Raw genomic sequence first — 19,163 nt, 5'->3', positions numbered from 1 at the left:
CCCCCTCCCCCTTTTTTATTAGTTGTACTTGTCATTGTTTCTCTCTCTTGTCGTATCTGTTTCCTGGCTCGTCTGTTTTCTTGGTTTACTCTTTTTGGGTGTGTGTTGGAAGATACCAACCCGTAACTTCCTGTGGAGGGCTCTTTTCTCTCTCACAAGGTTAGACAGGCTGAGCATAGAATCTAGATTGGGGATAGGTGTTTTTTGTTTTGTTGTTGTTGTTGTTTTGACAGTCAGAGTGGTCAGAGAGAAAGGTCTTCCTTTTCCGTTGGTTCAACCCCCAGTGGCTGCTGCGGCCGGCGCACTGCACTGATCCGAAGCCAGGAGCCAGGTGCTTCTCCTGGTCTCCCATGCGGGTGCAGGGCCCAAGCACTCATGCCATCCTCCACTGCACTCCTGGGCCACAGCAGAGAGCTGGACTGGAAGAGGAGCAACCGGGACAGAATCTGGTGTCCTGACCGGGACTAGAACCCCGTGTCCCGGCGCGGCAGGTGGAGGATTAGCCTATTGAGCCATGGTGCCAGCCAGGGATAGGTGTTTAGACTAGTAGTTGAGATGCAGGTTGAGACATGGCCCCTGTCTTGGAGTACTTGGCTCTAGCTCCTGATTCCGGTGTCCTGCTATTGCAAACCCTGGAGGTGGCAGTGGTGGCTCAAGTAGTTTGGGTCTCTGCTAACCATATGGGTATCAATTGCGTACCTGGCTCCCAGCTCGTCTGGCTGAGTACCAGCCATTGTGGCTATTTAGAGAGTGAACTAGTGGATGGCAACTCTTCTAATCTCTCTGGTTCAAATTAATAAATAAACAGATAAATAATAAGTTAGGTTTAAATTGATTTTGCTAAAAACTTTGAAGGGTATGGGGCCAGCGCTGTGGCATAGCCAGTAAAAGCCGCTATCTGTAGTGCCGGCATCCCAAATGGGCGCCAGTTCAAATCCTGACTGTTCCACTTCCTATCCAGCTCTCTGCCATAGCCTCTGAAAGCAGTAGAAGATGGCCCAAGTCCTTGGTCCCCTGCACCCGCGTGGGAGACCCAGAAAAAGCTCCTGGCTCCTGGCTTTGGATCAGCACAGCTCTGGCCATTGCAGCCACTTGGGGAGTGAACCAGTGGACAGAAGACGTCTCTGTCTCTGTCTGTCTCTTTTTTTCTCTTTTTCTCTCTTTCTCTCTCTGCCTCTTTTCTCTCTGTGTAACTCTGACTTTCAAATAAATACATATATCTTTAAAAAAATACTTTGAAGGGTATATGATTTTTTAAGTGTCTCCAACATACATACAAAATAGTAATAAGTATACGATAATAAACATCACCTAAGAAATAAAACAATTGAAACTATCTGCGTATTCACTCGGTATCATCTGCCTTCTACAGTTGTCCTGATTTTGGTATTTAATCATTCCCCTGAATCTCTTTACTTTGTACCAGGATATTTCAATTAGCTCATGGAAAAATGGACTAATACAAGTTTATTTTGGTGCAAAAAATTGAAATCTGCATATTTTTCAAAATATATATTTTACATGAACTCACTGATAATTTCTTCTTTGCAAGGTTTCAGTTTTTTGTTTTTTGGTTTTTTGTTTGTTTGTTTGTTTGTTTTTTGACAGGCAGAATGGACAGTGAGAGAGAGACAGAGAGAAAGGTCTTCCTTTGCTGTTGGTTCACCCTCCAATGGCCGCCGCGGCCGGTGCATCGCGCTGATCCAGAGGCAGGAGCCAGGTGTTTCTCCTGGTCTCCCATGCAGTTGCAGGGCCCAAGCACTTGGGCCATCCTCCACTGCACTCCTGGGCCATAGCAGAGAGCTGGCCTGGAAGAGGGGCAACCGGGACAGAATCCGGCGCCCCGACCAGGACTAGAACCCGGTGTGCCAGCGCCGCAAGGCGGAGGATTAGCCTACTGAGCCACGGTGCCGGCATTTTATTTTATTTTTTATTTTATTTATTTATTTTTGACAGGCTGAGTGGACAGTTAGAGAGAGAGACAGAGAGAAAGGTTTTTCCTTTTGCCGTTGGTTCACCCTCCAGTGGTCACCGCGGCCGGCGCACTGCGCTGATCCGATGGCAGGAGCCAGATACTTATCCTGGTGTCCCATGCAGGTGCAGGGCCCAAGCACTTGGGTCATCCTCCACTGCACTCCCTGGCCACAGCAGAGAGCTGGCCTGGAAGAGGGGCAACCGGGACAGAATCCTGTGCCCCGACCGGGACTAGAACCCGGTGTGCCAGCGCCACAAGGCAGAGGATTAGCCTATTGAGCCATGGCGCCGGCCCTCAGATATTTTTTATACCAAAACGAGCCAAGTGCTTCTTCTTCTTCTTCTTTTTTTTTTTTTAATTTGAAGGGCAGAGTGACAAAGATCTTCTCTCCAATGGCTCACTCTTAATAACCAGGACTGGACTAGGAGCCTGGGACTCCATCTGGTTCTCCCATGTAGGTAGCAGGAGTCCAAGTACTTGAGCCATCATCCACTGCCTTCCCAGGCTCATCACCAGGAAGCCTGATTGGACGTAGAACAGTTGGAACTCCAGTAGCTCTCCAACATAGGATGTTGGTTTCCTGGGTGGTGGCTTATCCCACTGAGCCACATGCCAGTACTCCTTCCTTATTTTTAAAAGATGTATTATTTTATATATTTTTCATCTTTAAATTTAAAAATTTATGTCTGTACTTTATGTGTAATTTGGGCACATTAATCTTTCAGTTATGTGTAGTTATATATATATATAAAACTATAATATCTGTCATACTTCTTTTTTTCTTTTATTGGTGGATTTAGAGACATATTAAATGAAGTATTTGTCCTGCCAGTATATATTAATAAATATGGACAGGAGTTTCTCTAGGGTACACACATCTATGGTAAAAAGGCTGGGTTCATTTATAGGCCTATCTTCAATTTTAATAAATACTACCAAGTTAATCTCTAGAGTATTTTATTAGTTATTTGTGCATTAAGTTATTTTGTACCAATTATTTGTGCATGAGGTTATATTGTACAACATTCCTATAAATACTTCATGTTGTCAGTTTAGTTTTAACCATTCCAGTGGGTAGACTGTAGTAACTCATTATAGTTTTAGTTTATATTTTTCTGCTTATTGTGAGGAAGTCCCTAAGTTCTTAATGTATTTATTGCTATTCAGATTTCCTCTTCTTTTTAAAAAATTTTTTTTAAATTTTATTTATTCGAAAGGCAAATTTACAAATCTACCATCTTGTGGTTCACTTACCAACTGGCCAAAACAGCCCAGGCTGGAGCCAGGAGCCTGGAAATCCTATTTAGGTCTCCCACACGAGTGGTTAAAATCCAAGCACTTGCACCATTGTCCATCCACTGCTTTCCTAGGCACAATAGCTGGGAACTAAATCACAAGTAGAACAGCCAGGACTTAAAACCAGCACCCACATTTGGGATGACAGCATTGTAGGTGGCTACTTCACCTGATTTTGCCACGATGCTGGCCCCCAAATTTCCTCTTCTGTGAATTGCCTTTTTCTTATTTTTTTGCTATTTCAGGAGTTATTTTTAAATCAGTTTTTGGAAATTGTTATGTATTCTAGACATTAATCTTTGTTGATCATATGCTTTGGAATTGTCCTCTTCCTAGTTTATCTTTTCAGTTTATATTGTTTTGCACAGGAGTTTTACATTTTCTTAACAGTAAAATAAGTTGAAGTACAAAATTTACTTTTCTGATTTTTTTTTTTGCTTTCTGTGACTCATTTAATTTAAAAATAGCTCTATTGAGATACAATTGACATATAACAGAGTACTCACTTAAAATATACAATTGGATGGGCTTTGATATATTTTTATACCCATGAAACCATCCTTATAATCAGAGTAATGACTTATCTTCATCTTGGCTGAAGTTTCTTCCTACCCCCTTCCTTTGTATTCCCACTTACATTCCCTCCCATTCCCTCTCAACTACTGATCTACTTTGTCTCTGTTGATCAGATTACAGTTTGAGAATTTTTATGGATATAGTCATAGTCTTTATTTTTGTTTAGCTTTTTTGATATAATATTTTGAAAATACTTCACATGTATATCAATAGTTAATTTCTTTTATTGATGCGTATCTGTTAACAGATATATGACTTGCAAATGTTTTTTCCCCATTCTTTGAGTTGCCTTTTGATGCTAATTTCCCTAAGTCTCAGTCTTTCTGTTCTGTTAACATGCTTAGTGTCCAGGTTCTGGTCTGGAACTGAAGCCCTGCCTGTCTGTTAGAGTTAGCAAGGTTTGATGAGAAGACATCAGTCTGAATTTTAGCTCATCCACTCAGTGGCTGTGTAATTCTGGGTAAATTATGCTACTTGGGACACTCATCCCATATTGGAGTGCCTGGGTTCAAGTCCTGGCTCTGCTCCCAGTTCCAACTTCCTGCTTGTGTGCAGCCTGGTAGGCAGTAGGTGATGGCTCAAGTGGTTGGGTCCTTACTGCCCAGGTGGGAAACCTTATTGATTGAGTTCCCGGCTCATGGTTCCTGTCATTAGCCTGACTTAGCCCTGGCTAGAAATGCCCTGGCTGTTGTGGGCATTTGGGGAGTGAACTGGCAGATGAGAAATCTCTTTCTTCTTTGTCTCTCTTTGTTTCTCTGCCTTTCAAATAAATTTTAAAAATTTATATTTAAATTATAACATTTAATAATAGTGACAACTCCTCAATCTATCACCATAATAATAGGATTATAAATCGAAACAGATTTTCTGGAGCAGAATTTTTTATTAGGTATAAAGCTTTAAATAGTCTGAATCCTGAAATTTCATTTATAGAACATTAATCTAAGAAAATTGTCATGGATACATGGAAGAAGTTAGGGATACTCACCTCAGTGATAGGTTTAATAAAGTTAAAAACCTTAATGTCTGTAATTAGAGAATTGAGTATTAAATTGTGGTATCTGAGGAAGGTATTTGGCACAGCAGTTAAGATGCCTGTTGGGATGCTCGTATTCCATTTCAGAGTACCTGGGTTTGAGTCTGCTTCCACTTTTGTGCTAATGTATTCTGAAAGGGAGCAGGTGGTGGCTCAAGTACTTGGGTCCCTGTCATCCACGTGGGAGACCTGGTATTGAGTTCCTGGCTCCTGGCTTTGGCTGATATGTTGGGAGTAAATCAACAGATTAAATCTCTCTCTCTCTTTGCCTTTTAAACAAGATGAAAATAAGTAATTTTTTAAAAATTGTGGTAACCACAAAAGCTTATACAGTCATAAAAATACTGATGTTGAAGAAAACTTTTAAGTAAGTGGAAAGACATGATTCTGTTAAAATGCTTCAATTTAGGCATTAAAGAAACTCTCAAACTTAGTATTACCTCTTAACAGTGATCTGTTTCTGGGTGTTGGCATTATGTGTTACTGAAGCGTACTTTGTTTTAAAGATTTTATATATTTATTTATTTATTTGAAAGGCAGAGTTACAAAGAGGGAGGGAAAAGACACAGAAAGAGAGATCTTCCATCCACTGTCTCATTCCCCAAGTGGCCACAGGAGCTAGAAGCTTCATCTGGGTCTCCTAGGTGCATGTCGGAGGCCCAGGCATTTCTGCTGCTTCCCCAGGCCATTAGCAGGGAGCAGGATTGGAAGAGGAGTAGCCAGGACTCCAGCAGGGATGCTGGCAACCTCGGTAGTGGGTAGTGGCTTAATCTGCTATGCCCCAATGCTGGCCCCAGAAACTTTGTATTTTTACATATACGTTTAAGAGTAAAGGATATTACTGCTATGACAAAACAACAAACAGTATTTTTAAAAATGAAAATGAAATGAAACTAGAAACTACAGTTAAATCCCATGAAAGAATCAGTATCTAAAAATGATCTTTGTCGGTTGGGCTGATGGACTGAATCCAGTGGAATTTAATCAGGATGTATGAAAAAGAAAAAAAAGATAGATGGAAAAATAACTAAATCATGTTTCTGGTTTAAAAATTAAATATGACCAATATAGAAAGTGTGAGTTCAGGGTGTAGTGAAAGCATACCTAAGACGTAGGAGTTTAATTTACCCTAGTCATTTTCTCAACATAAGCAACCAGCTGTTCTCTTCCCATTCCGTTTCATCTGATACCCAGCTTAGTCTCTCTCTCTCTTTTTTTTTTTAAAGATTGATTTGAAAGAGTTACATAGAGAGAGGAGAGGAAGAGACAGAGAGAAAGGTTTTCCATCCGCTGGTTCACTCCCCAATTGATCGCAAGGCTGGAGCTGTGCCAATCTGAAGCCAGGAGCTTCCTCCGGGTCTCCCACATGGGTGCAGGGGCCCTAGGACCTGGGCCATCTTCTACAGCTTTCCCAAGCCATAGCAGAGAGCTGGATCGGAAGTGGAGCAGCTGGGCCTCGGAGCAGCTGGGCCTCGAACCAGCGCCCCTGTAGCCATTTGCCTCGTCTGCTGGTTGTTTATTTGACTTTGCTGACTTCATTCAAGTTGTTCTGTTTTGGGGGTCCCTCTGTTCCCCTCATCTTTTTTCGCATTCTTTTTTTTTAAACATTTATTTATTTGAAAGAGTTGTACAGAGAGAAGAGGCAGGGGTGGGGGGTTGGGGTGGTGGTCTTCTCAGTTGGCTGCAACGGCCAGAGCTGAGCCAATCCAAAGCCAGGAGCTAGCTTCTTTTGGGTCTCCCATGTGGGTGCAGGGGTCCAAGGACTTAGGCCATTTTCTACTGCTTTCCCAGGCCATAGCAGAGAACTGGATTGGAAGTGAAGCAGCCAGGACTTGAACTGGTGCCCATATGGGATGCCAGCGCTGCAGGAGGCAGTTTTACCTGCTACATACACCACAGCGCTGGACCCTGTTCCCCTCATCTTTGCAATTTAAAACTTTATCCATGGTGGGTGTTAGGATGCTTGTTAGGATACCCTGTCCCACATGAGAGTACCTGAGTTCCTACCTGCTTCAGCTCCTGATTCTACCCAGCTTTCTGCTAATGCAGACCCTGGGAGGAAGCAATGGTGGTCTAAGTAATTGAGTTCCTGGCACACAAGTGGGAGGCTTGTATTTATTGAGTTCTGCTCCCAGATTTGACCTGTCTCAGCCCTGACCCTTGCAGACTTTCAGGGAGTGAACCCCTAAAGGGGACTGTACTTGCTCACTCCCTCCCTCCTGTTCCCTTCTGTCCCCCTCATGCCTTTCTTTGCCTCTTAAATAAATGATAAAAACAAATAATTAAAGCCTGTACTTGTGCTGTTCCCTTCTGGAAGTTTGCCCCTTATAATACAAAAATACAGTTTACTCAATTTTATAATTGTAAGAATTTAATATGTGAAATTTAAATCAGATAGGGCTTCTTGCTTTATGTATCAGCTGTGTTTTGTCAGTTTTGTATGAACCACCAGCATTCTAAAGTACAGAATGTCAGCCAGAAAATTTCTTGGAAAACTTTCCCCAGAGGCAGTCACTTTAAAATGGAGGCTAGATGTTACAAACTTTTAGAAAGAGGGCCAAATGATGGCCATAATACTACTTGTTACAGAATATTAAAGATAATACTTAGGGAGAAAAACCAGAATGTAAAAGCACACTTAAAATAGTTCTACATGGGTGAATATTATGGTACAGTGGGCTAAGCTGTTGCTTGGATTACCCATGTTGCATTTTGGAGTGTCAGTTCAAGTCCTAGTTGCTGTTGGTACAGCTTCCTGCTAATGTGTCCTGGGAGATAGCGGATGATGGCTCAAGTATTTGGGCCCCTGACACTTACATGGGAGACTTGGATGGAGTTCCTGGCTCCTGGCTTCTGCTTGACCAAGCCCTGGCTGTTGCTGGCATTTGGGAAATGAACCAGGAAATGGGAGACCTCTCTCTCTGCTTTTAATGTAGATAAAAAAAAATAATAAGCATTCTTTTTTCTTTTTTTTTAAAGATTTATTTATTTATTTGGAAGTCAGAGTTACAGAGAGGCAGAGGCAGAGAGAGCAAGAGAGAGCGCAAGCCAGGAGCCAGGAGCTTCTTCCAGGTCTTTAACCCAGGTGCAGGAGCCTAAGGACCAGGGCCATCTTCTGCTGTTTCCCAGGCCATAGCAGAAAGCTGGGTCAGAAGTGGAGCAGTTGGGACTTGAACTGGCGCCCATATGGGATGCCTGTACTGCAAGTGGTGGCTTTACCCACTATGCCACAGTGCCGACCCAGCATTCTTTAAAAAGTTATAGAATGGGCTGGCACTGTGGCGTAGTGGGTGAAGCCGCTGCCTGTAGTGCCAGCATCCCATATGGCTGCTGGTTTGAGTCCCAGCTGCTCCACTTCCAATCCAGCTCTCTGCTATAGCCTGGGAATGGAGTAAAAGATGTTTCAAGTTCTTGGGCCCCTGCACCCACGAGGGAAACCTGGAAGAACCTCCTGACTCCTGACTTCGGATCGGCCCAGCTCTGGCTGTTGTGGCCATCTGGGGAGTAGAAGACCTTTCTCTCTCTCTCTCTGTCTCTCTCTCCCTCTCCCTCTCCCTCTCTCCCCTCCCCCCACCCCGCCCCCACCTCTGCTCTTTGTAACTCTGCCTTTCAAATAAGATGATTAAATCTTAAAAAAGTTGTAGAACTGCATTCTAGAAAAACATAAAGCATAGTGATTAAGTGTATGCTTTTGAGCCAGATGGCTCTAGTTCAAAGTTTGAATTTAACACTCACTCATTGGATGACTTTGGGTAAATAATTTAATCTCTTTGTCTTCATCTGAAAAATGGGCTGATGATCAATCATCTAACGCATAGGATTCTTGTGTTAGATAAGTTATGGTCATGTGTTGCTTAACTATAGATTACCTTCTGAGAAATGAATCATCATGTGCAAAACATTGAATGCACACACACAAAACTAGGTGGTTTAATATGCTGCGAGCTATATGACATTTAACCTGTTGTGGTACAAACCTGTACATGTATTATACTGAATACTGTAGGCTGTTTGAACATACTAGTATTTTTGTGTCTAAACATAACATATGAAAATGATACAGTAAAAATAGGCGATAAAATTTTTCAACTCCATTATAACCTTGTGGGATCCCTGTTACACATGTGTCCTACACTGAAATGTTATATCGTGCACAGCTGCAGTAGTATGGAAAGCAGTTGGGAACATGCCCAACCTATACCTTGAGCTCAGTCAACACAACTATGATTATCCATTGGCAAAGTTCATTTTAAACTATATGAAGCCTTTTTTTTTTTTTTAAGATTTATTTATTTATTTGGAAGGTAGAGTTACAGAGAGGCAGAGAGAGAGAAAAGTCTTCAACCTGCTTGTTCACTTCCCAAATGACCTCAACAACCAGAATTAGGTGGATCTGAAGCCTCCTCGGGGTCTCCCACATGGGTGCAGGGACCCAATTACTTGGGCCTTCTTTGCTGCTTTCCCAGGCGCATCAGCAGGGAACTGGATCAGAAATGGAACAGCCAGGGCTTGAATCGGTGCCCATATTGGATACCAGCACCGCATGAGGCCACTTCACGCACTGTAGCACAGTGCCCACGCCAGCCACCGTGTGCTTGTTGTTGTTGTTGTTTTTAAGATTTTATTTGTTTGAGCAGCAGAGTTACAGACAGAGGGAGAGACAGAGAGAGAGAAAGAGATCTTCCATCCATCCACTGGTTCACTCCCCAAGTGACCACAATGGCCAGAGCTGGGCTGAACTGAAGCCAGAAGCCAGAAGCCAGAAGCCAGGAACTTCTGAGTCTCCCACATGTGTGCAGGGGTCCAAGGACTTGGGCCATCTTCTACTTCTTTCCCAGGCCATTATCAGAGAGCTGGATCAGAAGTGGAGCTGCCAGGACTCAAACCGTTGCCCATGAGGGATCCTGGTGCCACAGGCAGAGGCTTAGTCTACTATACCACAGCGCCAGCTCCAAACTATATGAGTTTTAAATTGGTATTCAGCCCTGTTTTTTTTTTTTTTTTTTTTTGACAGGCAGAGTGGATAGTGAGAGAGAGAGACAGAAAGGTCTTCCTTTTGCCCATTGGTTCACCCTCCAATGGCCGCCGTGGCTGGCCAGCGCACTGCGCTGATCCGAAGCCAGGAGCCAGGTGCTTCTCTTGGTCTCCCATGAGGTGCAGGGCCCAAGCACTTGGGCCGTCCTCCACTGCCTTCCCGGGCCACAGCAGAGAGCTGGCCTGGAAGAGGGGCAACCAGGATAGAATCCGGCGCCCCGACTGGGACTAGAACCCAGTGTGCCGGCACCACTAAGTGGAGGATTAGCCTATTGAGCCACGGCACTGGCCGGTATTCAGCCCTTATTTTAAAATATGACCATCCTGAAAGAAATTCTCTTTGGTGGTTTCAGAATACAGCCAGGATGCTGCCACACACTTTGAAGCCATGTAGTTAGGAATGTAGATACAATATTTTTTCCTTTGTAAATGTATTAATGCTTATTAAAGGAAATTTGGAAGTTTAAAAAAGTATAAAGATGACAAAATTGCTGATAATCCTATTGCTATTAGCATTTTAGTTAGATTTCTTCTAGCCTTTTTTCTCCTGTGGATTAATATTTTTACATACAAACATGTTGTGATTATAATGACATACAGAACTGGAGTATATTTAGTCTAGAGAAATGAACCATTGCATTCTAGATGAGTGATGTTGGAGTCCTGGTTTGGGAGGCCAGTGTCTGCAGAGATTAACTGCAGGAATGGGAGATAAATTTATGTCTGAGATAGAAACAACAAGCTTCAGTTTTTTTTTTTTTTTGTTTTTGTTTTTTTTTGGACAGGCAGAGTGGACAGTGAGAGAGAGAGACAGAGAGAAAGGTCTTCCTTTGCTGTTGGTTCACCCTCCAGTGGCCACCGCGGCCACCGCGCTGATCCAATGGCAGGAGCCAGGCACTTATCCTGGTCTCCCATGGGGTGCAGGGCCCAAGCACTTGGGCCATCCTCCACTGCCTTCCCGGGCCACAGCAGAGAGCTGGCCTGGAAGAGGGGCAACCGGGATAGAATCCGGCACCCCGACCGGGACTAGAACCCGGTGTGCTGGCTCCGCAAGGCGGAGGATTAGCCTACTGAACCGCGGTGCCGGCCTTCAGTGTGGTTTTAAAGATTTCTTTCTTTCTTTTTTATTTTAGCTCTGGCTCCTGAAAGGAGGCATATAGAACATAGGAGGGGAAGAGCATCTTTGCTGGGGAAAATGTTTAGTTTTGGACGTGTTCAATTTGAGATTTGAATAGGATATACAGATGGAAATGTGCAAGGCATTTGTGTTACATAGCAAGGACTTGAGAAAGTGATCTGAGGATAATCTACCTGGGATATGAATGGGAGCATCCCAGTATGAATATTTCAAGTATGGTACCTAACTTGGGAGGTTTTTTTAAAAACGTGTGTGCCTGACTTCCCAGATACAGAGCCCTTTCAAGTCATGAACACAGTCTCCATCTTCAGTACCCAATATAGTACTACCACATAGTTTATGGAAAAGATGGGTTTACTGAAGCAGGGAATTAATTTGGACTGTTTAGAATTCCATAGTTTTTATTGCCCTCTTTCAATTTTGGTATCTTCTAGAATTTAAATTCTTAAAGGGAAATTAGAGACCTGTAGTTTCTTTACTACTTCTGATAGAATTTTATTTACATGAGATTCTTAAAATGTTATTTGGATGGCTATAATTCAGCTTAATCTTGCATTAAAAAAAAAGTGATTGTGGTATTAGTGTTGCAGCTTAATGGGTTAAACTACTGCCTACAGTGATGACATCCCATATGTGGTGCTGGTTTGCGACCTGGCTGTTCAACTTCCAATCCAGCTCCATGCTAATGTGCTTGGGAAAGCAGCGGAGGATGGCCCAAGTGCTTAGGCCCCTGAACCGTGTGGGAGAGCTGGAGGAAGCTTCTAGCTCCTGGCTTCAGGTTGGCCCAGCCCTGGCTATTGCAGCCATCTTGGGAGTGAACCAGCAGATGGAAGACCTTTCTCTCTGTCTCTCCCTCTATCTCGGTAACTCTGCCTTTCAAATAAATAAAAGAAAAAAATGGTGAGGGGCCGATACTGTGGCATAGTGGGTAATACCGCCCACTTCAGTGCCGACATCCCATATAAGTCCAGTTTGGGTCCTGGCTGCTCCACTTCTAATCCAACACTCTGCTGTGGCCTGGGAAAGCAGTAGAGGATGGCCCAAGTCCTTGGGTCCCTGCGCTCGGTGTAAGGAACCCGGAAGAAGCTCCTGGTTCCTGGCTTTGGATTGACCCAGCTCCAGCCATGGCAGCCATTTGGGGAGTGAACCAGTGGATGGAGGACCGCTCTCTCTCTCTCTCTCTCTGCCCCTACCTCTCTGTAGCTCTGCCTTTCAAATAAATAAATAAATCTTCAAAGAAAAAAAATGGTGGTTGTGAAGAGGATTGTTTCAGTGATTTTCACATGCCCAGAAATACTCATATTGAGTATGAGTATTCAAATATTCATATTGAGTATGTTAAAGAGCCCTCCCTATTTAATTTGAACTAATACATTGGGGTAAAGATTTAGAAATAGAAAAAGCACATGAATCAGTTGGGGTAACCTATAAATATAAATTCAGTGAATTTTTGAAAATATTTGTTTATTTATTTGAAAGTCAGTGACAGAAAGGGAGAGAGAAAAAGAGATCTTCTGTCTGCTGGTTCGCTGGTTCACTCCCCAAAGGGCCATAACAACCAGGTCTGGGCCAGGCCGAAGCCAGGAGCCAGGAACTTCATCCTGGTCTCCTGCATGGGTGCTAGAGGCCCAAGTACTTTGTTTCCCTCTGCCTTCCTAGGAAGGCACATTAGCATGGAATTGGATAGGAAGCAGAGCCACTGAGACTTGGTGTCCCAAGTGGCAGCCTGACACTCTGTGCCATAATGCTGGGCACTCCATGGAGTTTTGAATTTTCAAAATTTTAAAACTTGTTAAAGTCTTTATCATCATCATCATTATTATTGTTATTAAAGAATTTATTTGAAAAAGAGAGAGATATCTTCCATTAGCTGGTTCACTCCCCTCATGGCTGCAACGTCTGGGCCTGTGCCAAGCTGAAGCTGGGAGCCCAGAACTCCATCAGATCTCCCACATGGGTGGCAGAGGCCCAAACAGTTGGGCTATCCTCTGCTGTTTTCCCAGGCACATTAACAGGATCTTTAGTGGAGCAGCTGGGATACGAACTCAGGCCCATATGGGGTGCCAGCATTGCAGGCAGCAGCTTAATCCACTGTGCCACAAAGGCGGCCCCATCGAAGTCTTAATGTAGTGTCTGTGTCAGAAGATACTGGATTGGTGGTTGGGACATTCTAAATCGGCAGGTGGATTGTGGAAGGATGGACCCCATCTCTATGCCCTTCTCTTTGCATACTGTAATTAGCAGTTGGTTAGTTTGCATTGTGTTTCAGCTATCATGTTATGTTGACTCATTCCAAAAGTATCCTGAGGATAGATTTCATGTCTTTTTCTCCAGCAGTTAGCACTGTATGTAGTGAGCTGTCAATAAATATTTAGCAGACGAATAAAATGGTAACTGTATTCAGCAAACATTGAGCCTTGAGAATATCCTATGGGGGTTGAAATGTGTAGGCCTATGAAAATTAATAAAACATAGTAATCTAAAGGAACATAAAATCTGGTAGTGAATATAAATATTTAAAGTTTCCTGATCATTAGATTAGCTGATGCAGACAATAGTGGTTCGCTGGCCTACACCAGAATTTCTTTGTAATGTAGATTTCTGATAAATTAAGATCAGATAAAATCTTGTTTGCATAAGATAAGCACACATTCTGCTTTGCTTGTCTTTTCCCATTTAGCTGGAAAGCAGGGGGTCAGTTTTATTATCCTCTCATATCCTCTCATATTCAGCTTTTATTTTATTAAAGTTTGGTTTTGATTAAATAGCAGCACGGTACTCTTCTGAATTTAAGAGAAGCAGCCCATTTACCTGAAGTGACTATGATCAAGTAGCAGATATTTGTTTATTGAATAAGTATACTAAAATAACTTGACTCTGATTTATGCAAAGATCAGATAATCCAAATTATTAGTCAAGATAGCTTTTACTGTATATGTCTTAATGGTTTTTATATATAATATATATCCCTGCAAAATTTTAAAGTAATCAAGGTCATGCCAAAGTCCATTCTCAATTATCCAAGCAGATAAATGGATCACTAGTGTGGAAAATAAAGATACAGAAAATCCAGTGGAATCTTTTAGTGGTACCATAGCTATTTGTAGTTCTGTAGGCAGAAAAATCAAAGTGAAGACAGGAAGTTGGGAATCTGAAAAGATTATTCTGGGCCAATGAATTAAAATCAATTGTATTTTACTCAAGGTAAGGTACTCGCTCAAAATGAGGGTGGCCTATTAGGAATAGTCCTAACCGGAAGCCTACTAGGAACTCCCTAACCTAGTCAGAATGAATGTGGTTTTTTTTTGTTGTTGTTGTTGTTGTTGTTGTTTTTGGTGGGGGAGGGGGAGAACCTGCCTGTGTTATGCTGCATCACATAATTCAAGTCTTACCCAGATAAATCAATTGAGCATGGGAAAAATCTAATCAGTTGTCAGAATGAAGCAATGTATTAACAGGGGAGAGAATAATTCTATGGTATGCAGTGGGTCCCCAAACAAGTTTGACAATGATTTTTTTGCACTGTCCAGGGAGAACATACTGGTAAGCCAGCATTCTAGAACCATAATTTGAGTAAATTGTTAGTGATAGGATACATGTAATCTATCAGGCTTTATCATGGTTCCATTTTCTTTTGGTTTAGATGCCATACTAAACCAGATAATTTTTCCGGATACCACAATATGGGGAATGGGGTACTCTGGGTGGTCGTGACTATATCCCCATTGTGAACAAATGAACTGGTACTTGGCCTACTAGTCTTTTTTTTTTTTTTTTTAAATAAACTCAAAATAAAAAAGCAAAAAGATATAGCAGTAACCTTTTATAAATTGGTTAACATAAATTAATCCCTGGAAGCCTAATCAATATTGTGTATTTGGAGAAAATGGAGTTTGTGGAGCTGTAGAGCTCAAGGCTATAATCAGGACTTAAGTCTCTTGAAGAAGGCAGGTATCATACTCTTATTCTTTATAACCAGAGCACCTCATGATTTATGCTCAATTTATCTTACTTTAATGAAGCTTAATATTGGATTTCAAGATGAAACTCCAATTGTAGTAAGCATAATTGAGGTATTTTATAGCTCTACTTAGATTTATTCTCATGTTAAAAGAGCAATTCTGCCTTTTACTCATTAGAAAACAATTCATTAAGTGATGATACAGAATTCTGTAAACAAACTAGAGCCTGAAAAGGCACATAAGAGATGTATGCATCTGTTAGGAAAAAAGGATAATGCATTTGAGAAAGATAATCTATTTGGTTCATTATTTTTATTTGTCAAGTAATTAAATCTTTAATTTTTATTTTTTAGACCTTATTGCAATATGCAAGCAACAAGAATGCATCAGAACATATTGTGTATCTTCTGGAGGTGTATCGACTGGCCATCCAAAGCTTTGCCAGTGCGCGTCCATATTTAACTACTGAGTGTGAAGATGTCCTCTTAGTGCTTGGCAGATTAGTACTGTAAGTTTAAGGACTTAAACCACTTTTAAAATTGAGGAACCTTGGTCTTAATGTTTGTCTAACTTCTCTTTACAGTGGTTTTGACATTGATTCTTCAAAACACCCTAGAGTGATACCTTTGAAAATTCCTTTTCTCTGAGTCTTTATGCTGGGGTTCCCTGAAGAATAGAGTCCTAGTGAAACCTCCAGCCAAGTAACATAGTCTTTAACTGCTACTTAAGCTCAGAATCTGCGAATGATAAATTTTCTTTTGGTCCCTTAATGATAAAGTATTTGGAAATTTTGATGGCCTTTGAGGAACACTAAATCCTTTGGGGGGAGAACACCATGAAATTCTGTAAATTATATTATGTAAACCAAGAATAATTTTACTAGTAGAAAGTATCAGTGTACAGTGTAAAATTATCACTTAAAGAGTCCTGGATCATTTAACTGCTGTTTTAATATTTGGCTGCCTAGCAGCAGACAAAATTATACCCTTAATGTACTTTTCATCTGAAGTTGAAAAAAGACAACAACTAATTCTGTTTTAGCTGGAGATCTTACACAGCTTGCGGATGGTTTAGGGGAATAACTTGTGTGGTTGCTCATTTTACTTTTCTCTGGTCTCCTCTGTTTTCCAAAGCCCAAGTCCTCTAACACCATACCTTTATGGAAGACAAGTGTTCTGAATCCCATTGTTCTTCCTACCAAGTCCCACTTCCCATATTACCTAGGCTAATCCCTAACAGATAAAGTAATGCTTTGCAAGATTTTAGGGAGGTGTTGCTTGATTGGTATTTTGAGTTGGCCTTTATGTTTTTAAGCATTTACATTTTAAAAAATTCTTCCTATTATTTTCTGTGCTTACTGGGTAATGGCTAGGGTAGAAAGAGGAAACTTTGGTTTCTTAGAGGTAAAGAAGTGACTGCCAATCATTCTGCTTCCTCTGCAAGTGGCAGAATAAATCTGTTTGTCACTTTATCAACTTGATTAACAGTATCATGAACTCTTGTTTTTGTCTTCTTGAACCAGAATTGTTCTATATAGTATCTTCCTATACCCAAATAAATTAGATAAAACTACTTGGAATGTGATTTCTAAAAATCTTATATTTTTACTAAATATATTAAAACAACAGTGTAAATATAATTCTTTCTGTTTTTCTACCCTTTTTTAAAGTTAAAAAGTCAATAAAGTTACTTTGAAGAAAATTTTGAAGAGTAAAAGATTTTTAAATAGTCTAAACAAAAGTAAAATGCATATTCAGTGTTGTCAGCGTACTATATTTACTCCTGTAACCACTCCATTTACTTACTTAGTTATTTGTATTATAGGAGTTGTTTTGAATTGCTGCTTTCAGTGCCTGAAACTGAACTGCCATGTGAAGTCTGGGTACCATTCCTTCAGTCTCTACAGGTAAGCTGATTTTAACTTGAAAACATTCTCTATATTAGGCCCAAGAGTCCTAGTTAATTACTGTCAGCATATTAAAATAGAAAAGTTAGAATAACAATTCGTTATATATTGGTATTACTGCCTTCATGAAATGAGAAAACAGACTCAGCACATGCAGGTATACTAAAAATAGATTTTTTTATTTCATTTGGTTTTCATTATTTAAAAATATAGCTTAGGCAGAATTATGCATTCAAAATTTGAAGTCGTACATGGTTATAAGGTAGCAGTATTAGGATTGCTCATAATATACTTATATGGTAAACGTAAGTATACAAAATATTTTATCACCGCTAGGATTCAGTTTTTTCTTCCAGCACTTCAGGTATGTGCCAAGCATTATAAATATGTCAAACTGCCTACTGACTTGGTCATTACAGATTCTGTTCCTGAAAGGAGAACTTTTTGGGCCCTCATGTTGGCATGATTATCATGTTTCTTGGTAGGTGAACTTTTCATAAAAAATTAGGAAGTGGGGAGTACAGGATAAGAGGAAAAGCAAGTCCAATGCCAGCCAACAGGCAGAAAGTTTGTTCTGATGGGGACAGAAAAATTATCTAAAAAAAAGATGGTAGTGGTCATTTACTCATCACTGATTATGTGCCAGGCACTGCTTCACATAACCTTTTATATGTAAATCTCTTAATCAAATTACCCACTTTTTAATGTGAGAACTATTTGAATTTCCATTTTCAGATGAGGAGATAGGCATAGAGATTAATTAGCTTGCCTAAAGTTAAACCACATTTAATCCCAGACCGTATTTTGTTAACCGCGTCCTTGAGAACAAAACTCCATTGTAGCTTAGACCTGTTGTTTGATATAAGCACAAATAAAGATTTGTATATTAACAGACACATTGTATTATCTGGAAGTTTCTTTCCTCTAGAATACATAAACCAGAATGTAATGATAAAATGTTAATGTTATTCTGTTTGGGAAGACGATTCTTTTTCATATTCTTGGCCTATTTTAGTCTCTGTAATAGAGTCCTAATTTCTCACATATTCACAGCTGCTGAAATCATTGTCCATGAATGGCACATTAACCTTTTTTTTTTTTTTTTTTTTTTTGTCAGGCAGAGTTAGAGAGGTGTAGACAGTGAGAGGCAGAGAAAGGTCTTCCTTCCATTGGTTCGCTCCCCTAATGGACGTTATGGCCGGCGCTGCGGCGATCCGAAGCCAGGAGCCGGGTACTTCCTCCTGGTTTCCCATGCAGGTGCAGGGACCCAAGCACTTGGGCCATCCTTCTCTGCCCTCCCGGGCCACAGCAGAGAGCTGGACTGGAAGAGGAGCAACTGCCGGCGCCTCAGGCAGAGGAGGCACATTGGCTTTTGTTACTATGTTTTGAGGCCTAACAGCACTTTCGTCCTTGTACATGGCACTCTCGAAAGACAGATCTACTTATTAGGACCCATATTATTATTTTTATCAGATGTTTTTTGAAAAAAATTCCCTATTTCTTCTTTTCTTAGATTGTTTGCCTGAATAAAATAATTGCCTTTTCTTCTATTTGTGTATTTTCAGTTTTTATCAGAAATATAGGATATATATTTGACTATGTGTTTAGTAAAATAAATTCATCAGGGATACAGATAAATACACGATACAGACTCTGGGGGCTGGCATTGTAGTGTAGCAGGTTAAACCACCACCTGCAATGCTGGCATCCCATATGGGTGCCGGTTCCCGTCCTGTTTGTTCCACTTCCAGTCCAGTTCCTGCTAATGTGCCTGGGAAAATATCGGAAGATGGCCCAAGTACTTGGGCTCTGCCATCCATGTGAGAGACCTAGATGATGTTCCTGGCTTCTGGCTTCAGCCTGGCCCAGCTCTGGCCTTTGTGGCCATCTGGGGAGTGAACCAATGGATAGAAGATATCTGTCCCCTCCAACCCTGCCTAGCTCTGCCTTTCAGATAAATAAATCTTAAAAAAGAAAAGAAAATAAAAATTATGCAGGTTGTATTGAAATCTGAAAGATAAAATCAGTTTTTTTTTTTTTTTCTTTTTGACAGGCAGAGTGGACAGTGAGAGAGAGAGACAGAGAGAAAAGTCTTCCTTTGCCATTGGTTCACCCTCCAATGGCCGCCATGGCCGGCGCACTGCAGCCAGCGCACCGCGCTGATCCACTGGCAGGAGCCATGTACTTATCCTGGTCTCCCATGGGGTGCAGGGCCCAAGCACTTGGGCCATCCTCCACTG

At 41.3% G+C, this 19,163-nt stretch overlaps 1 protein-coding gene across 2 annotated transcripts in view; it reads left to right on the top strand.

Annotated features, from left to right (window-relative positions):
• RLF (RLF zinc finger) overlaps positions 1–19,163 on the top strand; it is a 103,692-nt gene that overhangs the window by 19,406 nt on the left and 65,123 nt on the right. For both annotated transcript variants that reach the window (XM_002715189.5, XM_070078697.1), the window contains exons 2-3: positions 15,371–15,525; positions 16,842–16,923. In XM_002715189.5, coding sequence (XP_002715235.2) covers positions 15,371–15,525; positions 16,842–16,923 — 237 coding nt within the window. The remainder of the gene's footprint in view (positions 1–15,370; positions 15,526–16,841; positions 16,924–19,163) is intronic.

Source organism: Oryctolagus cuniculus, chromosome 7 (assembly GCF_964237555.1).
Source record: "Oryctolagus cuniculus chromosome 7, mOryCun1.1, whole genome shotgun sequence".
Lineage (NCBI taxonomy): Eukaryota > Metazoa > Chordata > Mammalia > Lagomorpha > Leporidae > Oryctolagus > Oryctolagus cuniculus.
The sequence above is the reverse complement of the archived record's forward strand: the minus strand, read 5'-3'. Positions and strand labels throughout refer to the sequence as shown.